The 19,755-nt window shown below is 57.7% G+C and overlaps 1 protein-coding gene across 1 annotated transcript in view; it reads left to right on the forward strand.

Moving 5' to 3' along the window:
• The first annotated feature begins 14,293 nt into the window (after window positions 1-14,293).
• Window positions 14,294-19,755, forward strand: part of TNIP2 (TNFAIP3 interacting protein 2) — a 28,143-nt gene continuing 22,681 nt past the window's right edge. The window contains exon 1 of the mRNA XM_029062018.2: window positions 14,294-14,395. Coding sequence (XP_028917851.1) covers window positions 14,300-14,395 — 96 coding nt within the window. The 5' untranslated portion in view covers window positions 14,294-14,299. The remainder of the gene's footprint in view (window positions 14,396-19,755) is intronic.

Consider the following 19,755-nt stretch of genomic DNA (forward strand, 5'->3'; position numbering starts at 1 on the left):
TCCTCCTGATGCTGTGTAAAAATACGCCAAGTGGAGTCACTTGACCTTCCAAAGACCACTTGGATAGAATCTGCTCTAAAATCCACTTGTTTGTCTTTCAGGCGGGCCACGGTATTCTTAAAAGCCTTTCCAACACCACATTTCCAAGGAATCGATGTTCTTTCCGTCCTGCTTTTCCACCGTCCAGCTTTCGGATCCACGCGCCGTCCTTGGAAACACCACAGAGTTGACAATTTGTATTTCTGTGGCACACTTCATGACTTTTTCCAGGCTCTTCATAACAAGTCTTCCCCGTTAAATACCAGGCCCTGCTCCCGGCTGAACACTGCGATTCCGGCTCGCTTCTCCGAACGGGGACGACTCTTAGGAGAATGTAATTGCCTGCTTTGGGGGAAGCGGTGTGAACTCCTGGAAAGAATAATAATAATAATAATAATAATGGCATTTGTTAAGCCCTTATTATGTGCAGGGCACTGTTCTAAGTGCTGGGGTAGATCCAGGGCAATTCATTCAATAGTATTTATTGAGCGCTTACTATGTGCAGAGCACTGGACTAAGCGCTTGGAATGAACAAGTCATCAGATTGTCCCACTTGAGGCTCACATTTTTTAAATCCTCATTTTTACAGATGAGGTCGCTGAGGCCCAGAGAAGTGAAGTGACTTGCCCAAGGTCACACAGCAGACGAGTGGCGGAGTGGGGATTAGAACCCACGACCTCTGACTCCCAAGCCCGGGCTCTTTCCACTGAGCCACGCTGCTTCTCTAGGGGGCCTGCGAGTCAGAGGACCTGGGTTCTAATCCCGGCTCTGCCATTTGCTTGCCGTATGACCTTGGGTCGGTCACATGGAATAGTGGGCGGAGCAGGGGCCTGGGACTCAGAAGGACCTGGGTTCTAATTGTTGTCGAATTGTCCATTCCAAGCGCTTAGTACAGTGCTCTGCACGCAGTAAGCGCTCGATAAATACGATTGGATGAATGAATTCTGCTTGTCAGCTGTGGGGCCTTGGGCAAGTCACTTAACTTCTCTGTGCCTCTGTTACCTCATCTATAAAATGGGGATCGCGACTGAACTGGGTCCTACCTGATTCCAAGCGCTTAGTACGGGGCTCTGCACATAGTAAGTGCTCAATAAATACTATTGAATGAATTTGCTTTTATTCATTCATTCATTCACATTTATTGAGCGCTTACTATGTGCAGAGCCCCGTACTAAGCGCTTGAGAAAGTAGAATACGGCAATAAAGAGAGACGATCCCTGCCCACAGCGAGCTCACAATCTAGTGGCGGGCGGGGGTCCCGGGCGAGGGAGACAGAAATTAATATAAATAAACAGACATTAATATAAATAAGTAAAATGACGGATATATAATAATGTTGGTATCTGTTGAGCGCTTACTATGTGCAGAGCACTGTTCTAAGCCCTGGGGTACGAATAATAATGTTGGTATTTGTTAAGCGCTTACTATGTGCCGAGCACTGTTCTAAGGGCTAGGGTAGACACAGGGGAATCAGGATGTCCCACGTGGGGCTCACAGTCTTAATCCCCATTTTACAGATGAGGTAACTGAGGCACAGAGAAGTGAAGTGACTCGCCCACGGTCACACAGCCGACAAGTGGCAGAGCTGGGATTTGAACTCACGACCTCTGACCCCAAAGCCCGGGCTCTTTTCACTGAGCCACGCTGCTTCTCTGAGGTGAGGAGGGAGGGCGTGCCGGGACGGCGGGAGGACGGGGGCCGGGGGCCGACGGCGGGACGGGCGAGAAGGAGGCCCGGTGAGGAGGTGAGCGACGGCAGAGGAGCGGAGCGTGCGGGCCGCGATGGAGAAGGAGAGAAAGGAGGGGAGGTAAGAGGGGGCCAGGGGATGGACGGCTTGGAAGCCGAGAGGGAGGAGTTTTTGTTGGATATGGAGATGGATGGGCAACCACTGGAGGGTTTTGAGGAGGGGGTGACGGGTCCTGAACGTTTCTGTAGAAAGATAATCCGGGCAACAGAGCGAAGTATGGACTGCAGTGGGGAGAGGCAGGAGGTTGGGAGGTCAGAACAGAGGCTGGTCTAGTCATCCAGCCGGGAGAGGATACTAATTGCGGCATTTCATTCATTCAGTTGTACTTATTGAGCGCTTACTGTGTGCAGAGCACTGGACTGAGCGCTTGGGAAGGACAATTGGGCAACAGAGAGAGAGAGAGAGACGATCCCTGCCCAACGAAGGGCTCATAGTCCAGAAGGGGAGACAGACAACAAAACAAGTAGAGGGGCATCGACAGAGACAAATAGAATCCTAGTTATGATTCATTACTAAAATTAATATCATCATTAATAAAATCATCATTAATAAAATAGAATAATAAATATCTACAGATATGCACAAGTGCTGTAGGGAGGGGAAGGGGGTACAGCAGAGGGAGGGAGTCGGGGCGATGGGGAGGGGAGGAGCAGAGGAAAAGGGGAGCTCAGTGTGGGAAGGCCTCCTGGAGGAGGTGAGCTCTCTGTAGGGCTCTGAAGGGGGGAAGAGAGTTAGTTTGGCGGAGGTGAGGGTATTTGTTAAGTACTTACTCTGTACCAGGCACTGTACTAAGCACCGGGGCAGATACGTGATGATTGGATCAGACACAGTCCGTGTCCCACGTTCAGTAGGAAGAAGAACAGTCATTTTATCCTCATTTTACAGATGAGCAGCGTGACCTAGAGAGCACGGGTCCGGGAGTCGAAGGCCTGAGGTCTAAACCTGGCTCTCCCAAATACTCGCTGTATGACTTTGGGCGAGTCAGTTAATTTATCTGTGCCTCAGTTTCCTCAAATATAAAGTGGGAATCATATTTGGATTATATTATATACCTGTTCTTCCTCCTCCTTAGACTGTGAGCCCCATGTAGGATGAGGACCGTGACTGACCTAATTAACTGGTACCTACCCCAGAGCTTGACCCACAATAAGCGCTTAACGGAGACCGTAAAAAAAGACGAGGAAACCGAGGCACGGAAAGGGTTTAGTGACTTGCCCAAGGTCACACAACAGGTGAGTAGCCAAGGTGGGATTAGAACTCAGGTCCCCTGACTCCCGGGCCCGGGTTCTTCCTATCAGGCCACGCCGCTTCTCACCCAAAGAGAGAGTGGATCCGCCCAGGCCCTGCAGATTTCTTTCACAGAGGCCACAGCTGGACCTGGAGAAATTTCCAGCCTAAAAGAATTGGATGGTTTACTCAGTTTGAAAGCAACCGACTGATCATCTTACAACATCGGGAGGAAACTGTTCTTCCTCCAGAGAATAAACGGAGAGTTGGCTCGGGGAGAGCTGCCTCGAAAACTAGCCTGACGCTAGAGGACTCAATGCTTTGTTTAATATCATCTGGAGACGATCGGTGGGCTCTGTTTCCAGTCTGTTGAGGCACCGGTCAATAACCAGTGTGGTACTTATGTGCCTAACCCTGCCCTAAGCACCGGGATATAGACATAGATATAATCCCCATTTATATATATATATTTGCTCTGTGTCAAGTACCGCACTATATACATACCTATAATAATGCTGGTATTTGTTAAGCGCTTACTATGTGGAGAGCACTGTGCTAAGCGCTGGGGTAGACACAGGGGAATCAGGTTGTCCCACGTGGGGCTCACGGTCTTCATCCCCATTTTACAGATGAGGTAACTGAGGCCCAGAGAAGTCAAGTGACTTGCCCACAGTCACACAGCTGCCAAGGGGCAGAGCTGGAATTCGAACCCATGACCTCTGACTCCCAAGCCCGGGCTCTTGCCACTGAGCCAGGCTGCTTCACACACACATATACGCACAAACATATATACACACACACACATATATATATATATATATATATACACATATATGCACACACATACATATATATAATAAATGGAAAATGGAGATCAAGACTGTGAGCCTCGCGTGGGACAATCTGATTCCCCAGTGTCTACCCCAGCACTTAGAACAGTGCTCTGCACAGAGTAAGCGCTTAACAAATACCAACATTATTATTATTATATATAGATTAACCGTGAGCCTCACGTGGGACAACCTATTATTATTATTACGACTTTCTGGCTCCCAGGCCTGTACTCTAATAATAATGATGACGTTGGTATTTGTTAAGCGCTTACTACGTGCAGAGCGCTGTTCTAAGCGCTGGGGGAGATACAGGGTCAACAGGTTGTCCCACGTCAGGCTCACGGTTGATCCCCATTTTCCAGATGAGGCAACAGAGGCCCAGAGAAGTGAAGTGACTTACCCACAGTCACCCAGCTGACAAGTGGCAGAGCCGGGATTCGAACCTATGACCTCTGACTCCCAAGCCCGGGCTCTTTCCACTAATGCCATTCCCTCACACATGCAAAAACACACACATACCCACTCTCTCTCTCTCACGTACACACACTCCTTCACCCAGTGAAACCTCCCCTAAAATCTTCTCACATCATAGAAAGTTTTCCCACATCCTCCCCTCTTACCCCACGTGTACTCGTGCTCGGTGAAGCACGACGGCTCCGCCGCCCTCCAGAAACTCGCTTTTAAACCCCCGGAGTATTTAAAACCGGGTCCCAGGCCTCCCCAAGCGGTTCCAGCCCGGGGAGCGGACCTCTTTGTGTTGTTGTGGACACAAAATGACAAACGACAATTTCGCATTTGAGCCTTTAAGCCCCGTTACTTCACTCAGGTGAGAGAATCCGGCTCGGCTGCCTTCTTCAAGCAATCCATCCATCGGTGGGCTGTACTGATAATAATGTTGGTATCTGTTAAGCGCTTACCATGTGCCGAGCACCGTTCTAAGCGCCGGGGGAGATACAGGGTCATCGGGTCGTCCCACGGGAGGCTCGCGGTTCATCCCCATTTTACAGATGAGGGAGCTGAGGCACAGAGAAGTGAAGCGACTCGCCCAAGGTCACAGAGCGGGCAAGTGGCAGAGCCGGGATTAGAACTCAGGTCCTCTGACTCCCAGGCCCGTGCTCCTTCCACTCGGCCACATGCTGGGAGTCAGTGGACCTGGGTTCTAATCCCGTCTCTGCCATGGACCTGCTGGGTGACCTTGGTGACCTTGTGAGAAGCAGCGTGGCGCAGTGGAAAGAGCACGGGCTCTGGAGTCAGGGCTCGTGAGTTCGAATCCCGGCTCTGCCACTTGTTAACTGTGTGACTGTGGGCGAGTCACTTCACTTCTCTGTGCCTCAGTGACCTCAGCTGTAAAATGGGAATGAAGACTGTGAGCCCCACGTGGGACAACCTGATTCCCCTGTGTCTCCCCCAGCGCTTAGAACAGTGCTCTGCACATAGTAAGCGCTTAACAAATACCAACATTATTATTATTATTATTATTATTATTACCTCGGTGGAGATACTTCACTTCTTTCTGCCTCAGTTACCTCGTCCGTTAAATGGGGATTAAACCTTACTCTCTCGTATTTAGACTGTGAGCCCCAGGTGAGACAGGCACTCTGTCCAACCTGATTAGTTTCCTCGTCTGTAAAATGGGGATGAAGACATGTGAGCCCCACGGGGGACAACCCGATTATCTGGTATCTACCTCAGCGCTTAGAACGGTGTCTGGCACATTCATTCATCCAATAGTATTTATCGAGCAGTACTAGGTGCAGAGCACTGTACTAAGCGCTTGGAATGGACAAATCGGCAACAGATAGAGACCGTCCCTGCCCAGTGACGGGCTCCCGGTCTAGACTCGCCCAAAGTCACCCAGCTGACAGGCGGTGGAGCCGGGATTAGAACCCGTGACCTTCTGATCCCCAGCCCCTGTGTGTATCCACTAGGCCACATGGGAGCCACCTCCCAAACTCTTCTTCAGCACTAAGGGACTTGCGTGAAAATTGTTGCACGTTCCATCATTCTTTCCTTACTCTCTCTTGGCTTCAAGGCCGTCCATCCCCTCGCCCCCTCCTCCCTCTCCTCCCTCCTCTCTTTCCACCGCCCGCCCCGCACGCCCCGCTCCTCCGCCGCCCGCCTCCTCGCCGTCCCCCGTCCTCGCCCGTCCCGCCGTCGACCCCCGGGCCGCGTCCCCCCCGCGGTCCCGGAACGCCCTCCCTCCTCGCCTCCGCCAGACTGATTCTCTTCCCCTCTTCAAAACCCTACTTAAAACTCACCTCCTCCGAGAAGCCTTCCCAGATCGAGCTCCCCCTTTTCCCTCTGCTCCCCCTCTACCCACCCTTTCACCTCCCCTCAGCTAAGCCCTCTTCTCCCCCCTCTCCCTCCGCTCCTCCCCCACTCCCGTCCCCTCCCCTCGGCACCGTGCTCCTCCGCTCGACTGTCTATATCTTCATCACCCTATTTACTTTGTTAATGCGATGTACATCGCCCCGGTTCTATTTATTTGCTATCGTTTTAATGAGACGTTCATCCCCTCGATTCTATCTATCGCCGTCGTTCTCGTCCGTCCGTCTCCCCCGCTCAGACCGTGAGCCCGTCGCTGGGCAGGGACCGTCTCCATCTGTTGCCGAACTGTCCATTCCAAGCGCTTAGTCCGGTGCTCTGCACATAATAAGCGCTCAATAAATACTATTGAATGAATTCTTTCCCCTATTGCCATTTCCCCCTCTCGGAGAGTTTCCCGTCCTCTACCAGTCTCGACTACGGGAGGGAGAGCGAAGCCGAGGCCCGTCCGGGCCATTCCGAGCTTGGGCAGTGGCTAGCGAGGGGAGGCCGTCGGCGACGAGTCCAAACTCCCCCGGTCCGGGCCGCGGCGGCCCGGGAGAGAGAGTCCAGGGCGGAGATTCGGGTTGACTGCTTGGAAGGAGGCGATTGTCGACCGCTTCCAGAATTTTCCCAAGAAAACTCTCGGCATCCACCACCGGAAGGATTGCAGATGGCGAGCGGGGCGGCCTGGGAGAGACGCGTCCGGGGCGTCGCTCTGGGTCGGGGACGAATCGACGGCACCAGACGAGATTTCCTTTTCTGGGTCGGGGACGAATCGACGGCACCAGACGAGATTTCCTTTTCTGGGTCGGGGACGAATCGACGGCACCAGACGAGATTTCCTTTTCTGGGTCGGGGACGAATCGACGGCACCAGACAAGACTTCCAATTCACTCAAAAAACCAGAGAGGTGAGGCCGCTCAGCCTCTGACCGAGTCAACGGCCTCCCTTGACTCTCTGATTAATAATAATGTTGGTATTTGTTAAGCGCTTACTATGTGCAGAGCACTGTTCTAAGCGCCGGGGCGATGATGATAAGTATAATGACGTTGGTATTTGTTAAGCGCTTACTATGTGCAGAGCACTGTTCTAAGCGCCGGGGCGATGATGATAAGTATAATGACGTTGGTATTTGTTAAGCGCTTACTATGTGCAGAGCACTGTTCTAAGCGCCGGGGCGATGATGATAAGTATAATGACGTTGGTATTTGTTAAGCGCTTACTATGTGCAGAGCACTGTTCTAAGCGCCGGGGCGATGATGATAAGTATAATGACGTTGGTATTTGTTAAGCGCTTACTATGTGCAGAGCACTGTTCTAAGCGCCGGGGGAGATACAGGGGAATCAGGTGGTCCCACGTGAGGCTCACCATCTTCCTCCCCATTTTACAGATGAGGGAACTGAGGCCCAGAGAAGTGAAGTGACTTGCCCACGGTCACCCAGCTGACAAGTGGCAGAGCTGGGGTTAGGCGGCAGGGGATGCGTCTTCTGCTCTCGTAAGCGCCTAGGTCAGTGCCGGGCCCTCAGAAAATGCTCAATAAATACGATCGAATGAACGAATGCACCAAAGTAAGTAACCTGTGGCCGGGATCGATCGGTTGAGATGTTTTCCTGGGATCGATCGATCACACTTGGAGCGAGGGCTTAACTCAGTTACCTCGCGTGGCTCAGTGGAAAGAACCCGGGCTGGGGAGTCAAAGGTCATGGGTTCTAATCCTGGCTCCGCCACCTGTCCATTCTGTGACTCGGGGCCAGTTGCCTCACTTCTCTGGGCCTCAGTGACCTCATCTGGAAAATGGGGATGAAGACTGGGAGCCTCACGTGGGACCACCTGATGACCCCGGATCTCCCCCAGCGCTTAGAACGGCGCTCGGCACAGAGTGAGCGCTTAACGGATACCAACATTATGATTAATAATGATAAGGTTAGAGAAGCAGCGTGGCTCAGTGGAAAGAGCCCGGGCTTGGGAATCAGAGGTCACGGGTTCTAATGCCGGCTCTGCCGCTGGTCAGCCGTGTGACCTTGGGCAAGTCACTTCACTTCTCTGGGCCTCAGTGGTCTCATCTGTCAAATGGGGCTGCAGCCTGTGAGCCCCACGTGGGACAACCTGATCACCTTGTATCCCCCAGCGCTTAGAACAGTGCTTGGCACATAAAATACTACCACGTATTAAGGGGACGAGTCAGGGCGTCGCAGAAGGGAGTGGGAGAAGAGGACACGAGGGCCCAGTCGGGGAAGGCCTCTTGGAGGAGGCGGGCCTTCGATACGGCTTTAAAGGGGGATATTTTGAGGATTTTTCCCCCGGCCGCCCCAACTCCCATGATTGCACAGAGAAGGGGGAGGATGATTAAAGTGGTGGAAGGAAAAACAGAGCAACTCCTGTGATTTTAACACGATGGGATGGAGGTTGGCGGGGGAGGAAATCGATCAAGAGGCTGCAGTGACTGTCTGTGGCTCGGAGGGATAATGATAATCATAATAATAATGATGATGATGCTGGGATTCGTAAGCGCTTACTATGTGCCGAGCACCGTTCTAAGCGCCGGGGGAGATACAGGGTTAGCGGGTTGTCCCACGTGAGGCTCACAGTTCATCCCCATTTTAATAATAATAATAATAATAATGTTGGTATTTGTTAAGCGCTTCCTATGTGCAGAGCACCGTTCTAAGCGCCGGGGGAGATTCAGGGTCATCGGGTCGCCCCACGTGAGGCTCCCGGTCAATCCCCATTTTGCAGATGAGGAAACTGAGGCCCAGAGGAGTTAATAATAATAATGATGATGGCATTTGTTAGGCGCTTACTAGGTGCCAAGCACTGTTCTAAGCGCTGGGGGAGAGACAGGGTCATCGGGTTGTCCCACGTGAGGCTCACAGTGAATCCCCATTTTGCAGATGAGGAAACTGAGGCCCAGAGGAGTGTCTTGGCCACAGTCACACAGCTAAGTGGCAGAGCCAGGATTTGAACCTGTGTGGGCTACCAAGACCCTTATTCAAAATAAATGCTCGGAGTCGTCTCAAGGTAACAATCAGAAGAGCTTTATTACGGTTCTTGCAAGAAGCGGGGACAGTCCAGGCTCCGACGAATCGGAACAAGGAGTGCCCTTTTTACAGAAGCAGAGCAGCTAGTTAAATAGAGGAAAGACAAAGGAGGGCCTTGGCCACAGTCACGCAGCCAAGTGGCAGGGCCAGGATTCGAACCCATGACTGGGAGCCCCACGGGGGACAACCAGATGACCCGGCTCCCTGGAAAGCGCCCGGCCGTGGGAGTCCGAGGTCATGGGTTCGGATCCCGGCTCCGCCGCTTTTCCGTTGGGTGACTCTGGGCGAGTCACGTCACTTCCCTGGGCCTCAGTGACCTCATCTGCAAAATGGGGATGAAGACCGGGAGCCCCACGGGGGACCACCTGATTCCCCTGTCTCTCCCCCAGCGCTTAGCACAGTGCTCGGCACAGAGTGAGCGCTGAACAAATACCAATGTTATTATTTTATTTGTGAGCAGCGCTTGGCACGTGGTAAGGACTTTACAAATACGATGATGATGCTGGGGGGGGGGGGGGGAGGAGGGGGAGGGGCCGGGAAAAGCCCGGGAAAAGCCTGCGGGCGCGTGGGGACCGGAAACCCCCGAGGGCGCGCGCCGACGCCGGAGGCCCCGCCCACCACGCAGCCCGACGCACGCCAAGCCCCGCCCACCACGCAGCCCGACGCACGCCGGCCCCGCCCCCTCCGCGCAGCCGCAAACGGCGCCGGCCCCGCCCCCTCCGCGCAGCCGCAAACGGCGCCGGCCCCGCCCCCTCCGCGCAGCCGCAAACGGCGCCGGCCCCGCCCCTCCGCGCACGGCGGCCCGCCCTCGGCACGCTCGCGGGCACGCGCACGTCAACCCCGCCCACTCGCGCAGTCAATAATAATAATCATAATGTCGGGATCCGTTCGGGGCGCTCACTAGGTGCCGAGCACCGTTCTGAGCGCTGGGGGAGACACAGGGCAATCAGGCAGGATTGCTATTGCTACCTGCCTAACAGTGCCCTGCCCAGCGTCAGCGCTGAACCAATACCCACAATTATTATTATTGCTTCTGCGCATGCATTCATTCATTCATTCATTCATTCATTCATTCGATAGTATTTCTCGAGCGCTGACGCCGTGCAGAGCGCCGGACTAAGCGCTCGCCTTGGGCCGGGATGGTCTCGATCCGTTGCCGAATTTTACTTTCCAACTGCTTCCTCCAGCAGCGTGGCTCAGTGGAAAGAGCACGCGCTTGGAAGTCAGAGGTCATGAGTTCGAATCCCCGCTCTGCCCCTTGCCAGCTGGGTGACTTGGGGCAAGTCACAACTTCTCCGGGCCTCAGTTCCCTCGTCTGGAAAATGGGGATGAAGACTGTGAGCCCCACGGGGGACGGACCCGATGAGCCCCGTATCTCCCCCGGCGCTTAGCACGGTGCTCGGCCCAGAGTAAGCGCTTAACAGAGACCAACATTATTAGTGCTCTGCATAGAGTCAGCGCTCAATAAACACTATTGCATGAATGAATGGTCGTGGGTTCGAATCCCGGCTCTAAGAATGATGTTGATCTTTATTAAGCGCTTACTCTGGGCCGAGCACTGTTCTAAGCACTGGGGTAGATTTATTGCCCTTGTTCTCGTCCGTCCGTCTCCCCCGATCAGACCGTAAGCCCGTCAAACGGCAGGGACCGTCTCTATCTGTTGCCGGTTTGTTCATTCCAAGCGCTCAGTACAGTGCCCTGCACAGAGTAAGCGCTCAACGTGGCTCAGTGGAAAGAGCCCGGGCTTTGGAGTCAGAGGCCATGAGTTCGAATCCCGGCTCTGCCACTTGTCGGCTGTGGGACTGTGGGCGAGTCACTTCACTTCTCTGGGCCTCAGTTACCTCCTCTGTAAAATGGGGATTAACTGTGAGCCCCACGTGGGACGACCTGATTCCCCTAGGTCTACCCCAGCGCTTAGAACAGTGCTCGGCACATAGTAAGCGCTTAACAAATACCAACATTATTATTATTATTATTACTATTGAATGAATACAGGGTAATCGGGTTGTCCCCCAAGTCCGCTGTGTGACCTTGGGCAAGTCGCTTCACTTCTCTGGGCCTCAGTTCCCTCATCCGTCAAATGGGGATGAAGACTGGGAGCCCCACGTGCTCTGCACATCGTAAGCGCTTAACAAATACCAACATTATTGTTATTAATAAATACGACTGAATGAATGAATGGACACGAGGCCGCCCCCCCCCCCCCCCGGCTCCGGCCCCGCCTCACCGTTAGTTAATTAATCGATGAATGACGGGGCTCGTTAAGCGCTTACTATGTGCCAAGCGCCGCTCCAAGCGCCGGGGGAGACGGAAGCGAATCAGCTTGAGCCACGTGGGGCTCCCAGGCTTCACGTCCATTGCCCGGATGAGGTCGCTGAGGCCCGCAGAAGGGAAGTGACCTGCCCAAAGCCCCACAGCCTACAAGGGGCGGGGATTCGAACCCACGACCTCTCACTTCCAGGCCCGGGCCCTTTCCAGTCGGCCGCGCGGCTTCCGAGACAAACCCACACCCACACGCTGTGGTGTCTGTCACTCAGGCCCCGCCCACCGACCGGGCCCGTCCAATAGGAACCCCCGCCTCCTCCCAGGCCCCGCCCACCCGCCCGGGCCCGCCCAATAGGAACCCCCTCCTCCTCCAAAGTCCCGCCCGCCCACCCGTGACCGCCCAATAGGAACCCCCTCCTCCTCCAAAGTCCCGCCCGCCCACCCGTGCCCGCCCAATAGGAACCCCCGCCTCAAACCCAGGCCCCGCCCACCATCCTGGACCGCCCAATAGAAACCCCCGCCTCCTCCCAGGCCCCGCTCACCCACCGGGCCCGCCCAATAGGAACCCCTTCCTCCTCCCAAATCCCGCCCACCCACCCGTGACCGCCCAATAGGAACCCCTGCCTCCTCCCAAGTCCCGCCCACCCACCCGAGACCGCCCAATAGGAACCCCCGCCTCAATCTCAGGCCCCGCCCACCCATCCGGGCCCGCCCAATAGGAACCCCCGCCTCCTCCAAAGTCCCGCCCACCGACCGGAACCGCCCAATAGGGATCCTCGCCTCCTCCCAGGCCCCGCCCACCCGCCCGGGACCGCCCCATAGGGATCTCCGTCTCCTCCCCTGGCCACCCCCACTTACCCGCCCCCCTTCTCAGGCCCGCCCGACCAACTGATAATACTAACAATAAATAATAATGTTGGCATTTGTTAAGCGCTTACTCTGTGCCGAGCACTGTTCTAAGCGCTGGGGGAGACACAGGGTAATCAGGTTGTCCCACGTGGGGCTCACAGTCTTCATCCCCATTTTCCAGATGAGGTCACCGAGGCACCGAGAAGTCAAGTGACTTGCCCCAAATCACACATCCGATTACTGGCAGAGGCGGGATTAGAACCCACGACCTCTGCCTCCGAAGCCCCGGTTCTTTCCACTGAGCCCCTCTGCTTCTCTAGGGCCCGCCCTCGCCTCCTCCCCCGGCCTCGCCCCTTCCCCGCCCACCCAATCCGACCCCGACCAATAGGAACCTCCGCCTCCTCCCCAGGCCACGCCCCCTTCCGCGCTCATCCTCTCCGACTCCCGCCCACCCGAGCAGGCGCCGACCAATAGGGACCGCCAGCTCCTGCTCAGGCCACGCCCCCTTCCGCGCCCGTCCTATCGGACTCCCCCCACCCGAACAGGCCCTGACCAATAGAGCCGGCCCGCGTCTTCTCCCCAGGCCCCGCCCCCTTTCCCCACCACCCGAGCAGCCCTCGTCCAATGGGAACGGTCGCCTCCACAAGCCCCGCCCCCTTCCCCGCCCCTTCCAATAGGGCCCGTCCGTGCTCTCTTCCCCAGGCCTCGCCCTCTCCCCGCCCACCGGAGACGCCCCGCCCAATAGGAACCGCCGTCTCCCCAGGCTCCGCCCCCTTCCCGCCCCGCCCAATAGGACCCTTCCGTGCCGTCCCCCCCCCCAGGCCCCGCCCCCATACCGCTCCGTCCAATAGGGTCCGTCTGCTCTTTCACCCAGGCCCCGCCCCCATTCCGCCCCTCCCAATGGGGCCCGCCCTCGCCTTCTCCCCAGACCCCGCCCCCATACCCGCTCCGTCCAATAGGGCCCGTCCGTGCCGTCTCCCAGGCCCCGCCCCCTTCCCGCCCCGCCCAATAGGGCCCGTCGTTGCCGTCTCCCAGGCCCCGCCCCCTTCCCGCCCCGTCCAATAGGGCCCGTCCGTGCGGCTCCCAGGCCCCGCCCCTTTCCCGCCCCGTCCAATGGGACCCGTCACCGCCTCCCCTGGCCCCGCCCCCTTCCCGCCCCGTCCAATAGGGCCCGTCCGTGCGGCTCCCAGGCCCCGCCCCTTTCCCGCCCCGTCCAATGGGACCCGTCACCGCCTCCCCTGGCCCCGCCCCCTTCCCGCCCCGTCCAATAGGACCCGTCCGTGCCCTCTCCCAGGCCCCGCCCCCTTCCCGCCCCGTCCAATAGGACCCGTCCGTGCCCTCTCCCAGGCCCCGCCCCTTTCCCGCCCCGTCCAATAGGGCCCGTCCGTGCGGCTCCCAGGCCCCGCCCCTTTCCCGCCCCGCCCAATAGGGCCCGTCCGTGCTGTCTCCCAGGCCCCGCCCCCTTCCCGCCCCGTCCAATAGGACCCGTCCGTGCCTCTCCCAGGCCCCGCCCCCTTCCCGCCCCGCCCAATAGGGCCCGTCCGTGCCATCTCCCAGGCCCCGCCCCTTCCCATAGGGCCCGTCCGTGCCGTCTCCCAGGCCCCGCCCCTTTCCCGCCCCGCCCAATAGGGCCCGTCCGTGCCGTCTCCCAGGCCACGCCCCTTTCCCCTCCCCGTCCAATAGGACCCGTCACCGCCACCCCAGGCCCCGCCCCCTTCCCGCCCCGCCCAATAGGGCCCGTCCGTGCCGTCCCCCAGGCCCCGCCCCCTTCCCGCCCCGTCCAATAGGGCCCGTCCGTGCCGTCTCCCAGGCCCCGCCCCTTTCCCGCCCCGCCCAATAGGACCCGTCACCGCCTCCCCAGGCCCCGCCCCCTTCCCGCCCCGCCCAATAGGGCCCGTCCGTGCCGTCCCCCAGGCCCCGCCCCCTGCCCCGGCCCCCGGCGGCGGGGGTCCGGGGCGGGGAAAGGCCGGGCCGGGCCGGGCCGGGCCGGGCCATGGAGTCGGGGAGCGGCGCCGGGCGGGCGGCCCCGGGGGATCCGCAGATGTCCCGGGACCCGGACGCCGGACAGCGGCTGCACACGCTCAGCCAGGTGGGAGCCTCGGAACCCCTTCGAACCCCTTCCTCCTCCTCCTCCTCCTCCTCCAAAAAATCATCATCGTGCTGCTAGTTGTATGTGCCGAGCGCCGTTCTAAGCGCTGGGGGAGAGGCAGGGTCATCGGGTGGTCCCACGGGAGGCTCCCAGTCTTCCTCCCCCTTTTCCGGATGAGGTCACGGAGGCCCCGTGAAGTGACTGGCCCACAGTCCCCCAGCTGACAGGTGGCCGAGCCGGGATTCGAACCCACCACCTGTGACTCCCAAGCCCGGGCTCTTCCCACGGAGCCCCGCCATAAGAAAAATGACGGAGGGATATGGGGGGGGGGGGGGGGCGGGCACACACTGCGCCGGGCCCCGGGCGAAGCGCTGGACTAATAAGAAGGCTGAGATTTGGTGACGATGGTGATGATGACGATGGTATTTATTAAACGCTTCTTAGTCCACCGGGCACTGGACTAATAATAATAATAATAATAATGTTGGTATTTGTTAAGCGCTTACTATGTGCCGAGCACTGTTCTAAGCGCTGGGGGAGATACAGGGTGATCGGGTCGTCCCACGTGGGGCTCACACACTTTTAATCCCCATTTTACAGATGAGGAAACTGAGGCCCAGAGAAGTGAAGTGACTCGCCCACAGTCACCCAGCTGACAAGTGGCAGAGCCGGGAGTCGAACCCATGACCTCTGACTCTGAAGCCCGGGCTCTTTTCCACTGAGCCACGCTGCTGTGTTAATAATAATGTTGGTATCTGTTAAGCGCTTACTCGGTGCCGAGCACCGTTCTGAGCGCCGGGGGAGACACGGGGGAATCGGGTCGTCCCACGTGGGGCTCCCGGTCTTCACCCCCGTTTTCCAGACGAGGGAACCGAGGCCCGGAGAAGTGAAGCGACTCGCCCACGGTCACCCGGCCGACGAGGGGCGGAGGCGGGATTCGAACCCGTGACCTCGGACTCCCAAGCCCGGCCTCTTGCCACTGAGCCATTAAGCGCTCCCTATGTGCATGCTGGACTAATAAGAAAAAGGGTGGGATTTGTTATTAGCAATAATAATGAGGGTGTTTGTTGAGCACTTATCATGCTCCCGGTGCTGTGGGTGAGGCACTGGAGTAATAATAATAATGGTGGTGTTTGTTAATGATAATAATGATTAAGTGTTTACTCTGTGCCAAGCAACGTGCCAGGCACCGGAATGAGCCCCGGAGGCATTAATGAGCCTAACGGTGATACCTGTCAAGCGCTTACTGTGCTTGGAGAAGCGGCGCGGCTCAGTGGAATAGAGCCCGGGCTTGGGAGTCCGAGGTCATGAGTTCGAATCCCGGCTCTGGCGCTCGGCAGCCGGGCGACCGTGGGCCAGTCGCTTCACTTCTCCGGGCCTCGGTTCCCTCCTCTGGAAAATGGGGATGAAGACCGGGAGCCTCCCGGGGGACGACCCGCTGACCCCGTAGCTCCCCCGGCGCTCAGAGCGGCGCTCGGCACCCAGGAGGCGCTTTACGGACACCGGCATCTTACTAGGCGCCGGGCACGGGGGAGGATGCGAGGAGATGGGATTGGATTCGGTCCCCGTCCCCCCCGTGGGGCTCCCCGTTCGGATCCCCGTTTTAGAGAGGAGGGAACTGAGGCCCAGAGAAGCCAAGTGACTCACCCCGGGTCACCCAGCAGGCAAGTGGCGGAGCCGGGATTAGAACCCGTGACCTCCTGACTCCCCGGGCTCCAACCACCGGGGCCGCAGCTTCCCCCTTGCCCATCTCTGCGGCCCCCCCCGGGGAATAATCGTAATTCTGGAATTTCTCCAGTCCCTCCTCCTCCGGGCCCCGCAGCGAGGCGGACGCGGGGCGAGGGCGTCGGACCTCGGCCCGCCTAAGCGTCTCACCCCGAGTCCCGCGGCGGGCCGGAGCTGGGATTCGAACCCGGACCCCCCCGCCCCCTGACCCCGTACTCTTTTTTTAAATCTCGAGTCCCCCCCCCACCCCCCCGGGGACGGGGATCGGGTCATCTTCCCGCCTGGCTAGTCTTCCCCAACGGTCTACACCCAGTAATAATCATAATAATGTTGGTATCTGTTAAGCGCTGACTATGTGCCGAGCACCGTTCTAAGCGCCGGGGGGGGGGGATACGGGGGGGATCACGTTGTCCCACGGGAGGCTCCCGGTCTTCATCCCCATTTTCCAGATGAGGGAACTGAGGCCCAGAGAAGTGACTTGCCCCCAGCCGACAAGTGGCAGAGCTGGGATTCGAACCCACGACCTCTGCCTCCCGAGCCCGGGCTCTTTCCGCTGAGGGGAAGGCAGGCCGACCTCAACTATTTACAAAGAGTGGAAACCGGAGGTCAAGATGAGATGGACGGCTGGGTAAATAACGGAGTTTCCGACTGCGTAGTAATGTTGGTATCCGTTAAGCGCCCGCTGTGTGCCGAGCGCCGTTCCAAGCGCTGGGGGAGATCCGGGGTCATCGGGTCGGCCCACGTGGGCTCGCGGTTTTCATCCCCATTTTCCAGATGAGGTCACCGAGGCCCGGAGGAAGCGAAGTGACCCGCCCACGGTCACCCGGCTGACGGGTGGCCGAGCCGGGAGCCGAACCCATGACCTCGGACTCCGAAGCCCGGGCTCTTTCCGCCGCGCCGCGCCGCTTCCCTGCGGTAGAGTAGGCCTCCGTCGGAGACGTTCGGAGTTCGGGAGCGGGGTGGGAATGCCCTGGGATGCGGGGAATCCATCGATTGGATTTTCCGTATCGATCCCTCCGGTCGGCTCCAGTCGGCCCGCCGAGAGGGTGGGGCGAGTAAGAGCTCGAGTGAAGCTCTCCCTTCCCGTTCTCGTTCCCCGGACCGGGCGGTTTCTCCTTTCCCCCTTCCCTCCGCTCTGAAAGACGGGTCCCCGTTTCGAAAGGCCCCCGTGACTCCGTCCTTCCCTTTTCTCTCCCGAGAGGCCTTCCCATTCCCTTTTCGGTTCGGGTTCTCCCCCCCTGCGGGACCCGGACGAGCGCTTCTCGGGGTCGTGTCCCCGGACCGGTTATCGGGGGGGGGGGGGGGGGGGCGGCCCGTGGTGGAGGCGCTTAGGACAGTGCTTTGCGCACCGTAAGCGTTCAGTACATACGATCGAACGAATCGCCAAGCGTGGGTGGGTGCCAGGGAGGGCCCTTCCCCCCCCCACCGCCCCCCAAAAGACACATTTCTGATGGATTGTTTGTGTTTTTCGTCTCTCTCCGAGGCCGAATTGTTGGGATTCTCCAGGCCTAGAGCACAGACTGATACATTTCCTTTCCACTCTTCCCCCCCCCGGCCAAAAAAGAAAACCCACTCCGGAACCTAGATTTCGATCGGCCACATGTCTTGAACGCTCACTGTGTGCAGAACACCGTACTGAGCGCCGGGGAGCGTACAGTAGAACAGGCCAAAGATGCTTTTGTCTGTATTTTTATGGCCGTGTTCGTTTCGTCAAGGAGATGTCTGTTCTATTTATTGCCGTTACTATTCCTCGACACTATTCCTTGCTGATCTTTTTGACCGTCCGTCTCCCCCGATTAGACCCGTCAGTGGGCGGGGATGGTCCCTATCCGTCGCCGAACTGTCCATTCCGGGCGCTCCGGCCAGTGCCCTGCACGTAGTAAGCGCTCAATAAATACTGTGGAATGAACGAATGCGTTCCCTGCCCCCGACGAGCTTAGATCAGCTGCCTCCCCCTTCCCGTCGTTTCATTTTGGTATCGGTCCCCTTTCCCGGACTGGAAACGTCTCGAGGGCGGGGATCGTGTCCCTGTCGGTTGCCGACTTGTCCGTTCCGAGCGCTCAGTCCGGTGCTCCGCACGTAGTAAGCGCTCAATAAATACTCCCGAACGAATGAATGCATGCGTTCCGTGCCCCCGACGAGCTTAAATCAGCTGCCTCCCCCTTCCCGTCTTTTCATTTTGGTAGCAGTTCTCTTTCCCGGACTGGAAACCCCTTAAGGGCTGGGTTCACGTCCCTATCTGTTGCCGAATTGTCCGTTCCGAGCGCTTAGTGCAGTGCTCTGCACCCAGTAAGCGCTCAGTAAATACGATTGAATGAATCGTGTCTACGGACTCGAAACTTACCCCTCCTAAGCGCTCTGCACAGAGCAAGTGCTCAACAGAGGCAATCGACGGACTGTGTAGACGGCAGGATTGGCCAGAGAGGGCTTACGGCCCCGGGTGGCTCCCCTCCCCTCTCCTAACAATAATCCTGTTGGTATCTGTTAAGCGCTTCCTACGTGCCGAGCACCGTTCCGAGCGCTGGGGGAGATGCGGGGTCATCGGGTCGTCTCACGGGAGGCTCACAGTCTTCATCCCCATTTTACAGATGAGGGAACTGAGGCACAGAGAAGTGAAGTGACAGTTCGATTTATTGCTATTGTTTTTGTCCGTCCGTCTCCCCCGGTTAATAATAACAGTGATGATGATGTTGGCATCTGTTAAGCGCTTACTATGTGCCGAGCACCGTTCTGAGCGCTGGGGGAGACGCAGGGGAATGAGGTCGTCCCACGTGAGGCTCCCAGTCTTCATCCCCATTTGACAGATGAGGTCACTGAGGCCCAGAGAAGTGAAGCGACTTGCCCACGGTCACAGAGCTCCGTGAGCCCGTCGAAGGGCAGGGACCGTCTCTATCTGTTACCGATCTGTCCGTTCCAAGCGCTCGGTCCAGCGCTCTGCGCATAGCGAGCGCTCGATAAATACTATTGAATGAATGAATGAATGACTTGCCCACAGTCACACAGCTGACAAGCGGCGGATCTGGGATTCGAACCCGTGACCATCCCCGCCGCGTTTTGAGTGACTTGAGGCAACCGGCTCGGCTTCTGTTTCAGAAGCAGCGCGGCTCAGCGGCGAGAGCCCGGGCTTGGGAGTCGGAGGTCGTGGGTTCGAATCCCGGCTCCGCCCCCTCATCAGCTGTGTGACTTTGAGCAAGTCACTTCTCTTCTCTGGGCCTCGGCTCCCTCATCCGGAAAATGGGGATGAAGACCGCGAGCCCCACGTGGGCCCGCCTGATGACCTTGTATCTACCCAGCGCTTAGAACGGTGCTTGGCGCATGGTAAGCGCTTAGTAAATACCAAAAGTATTATGATTTCAGTGGCTCCAATTCAAGGTGGCGGAATAGACGGGATTTGCCTCCAGATAATCCTGAAATAAAATGTATCCCCGCAGATTTCTAGCTGGATCACTGAGACCTAAATCCATTCGTCTCATCGCGTGCCCGTCGCCCCCACTGCGTTGTAAGCTTCTCGAGGGCAGGGATCGTGTCTACGCACTGTATTGGACGCTCCCAAGCCCACAGTGCACAGCACACAGCAGGTGCTCAAGAAATGCCACCGATCGATTCCCTGGCCGCGGGGCTTCGTAGAGAAGCAG

Source organism: Ornithorhynchus anatinus, chromosome 4 (assembly GCF_004115215.2).
Source record: "Ornithorhynchus anatinus isolate Pmale09 chromosome 4, mOrnAna1.pri.v4, whole genome shotgun sequence".
Classification (NCBI taxonomy): domain Eukaryota; kingdom Metazoa; phylum Chordata; class Mammalia; order Monotremata; family Ornithorhynchidae; genus Ornithorhynchus; species Ornithorhynchus anatinus.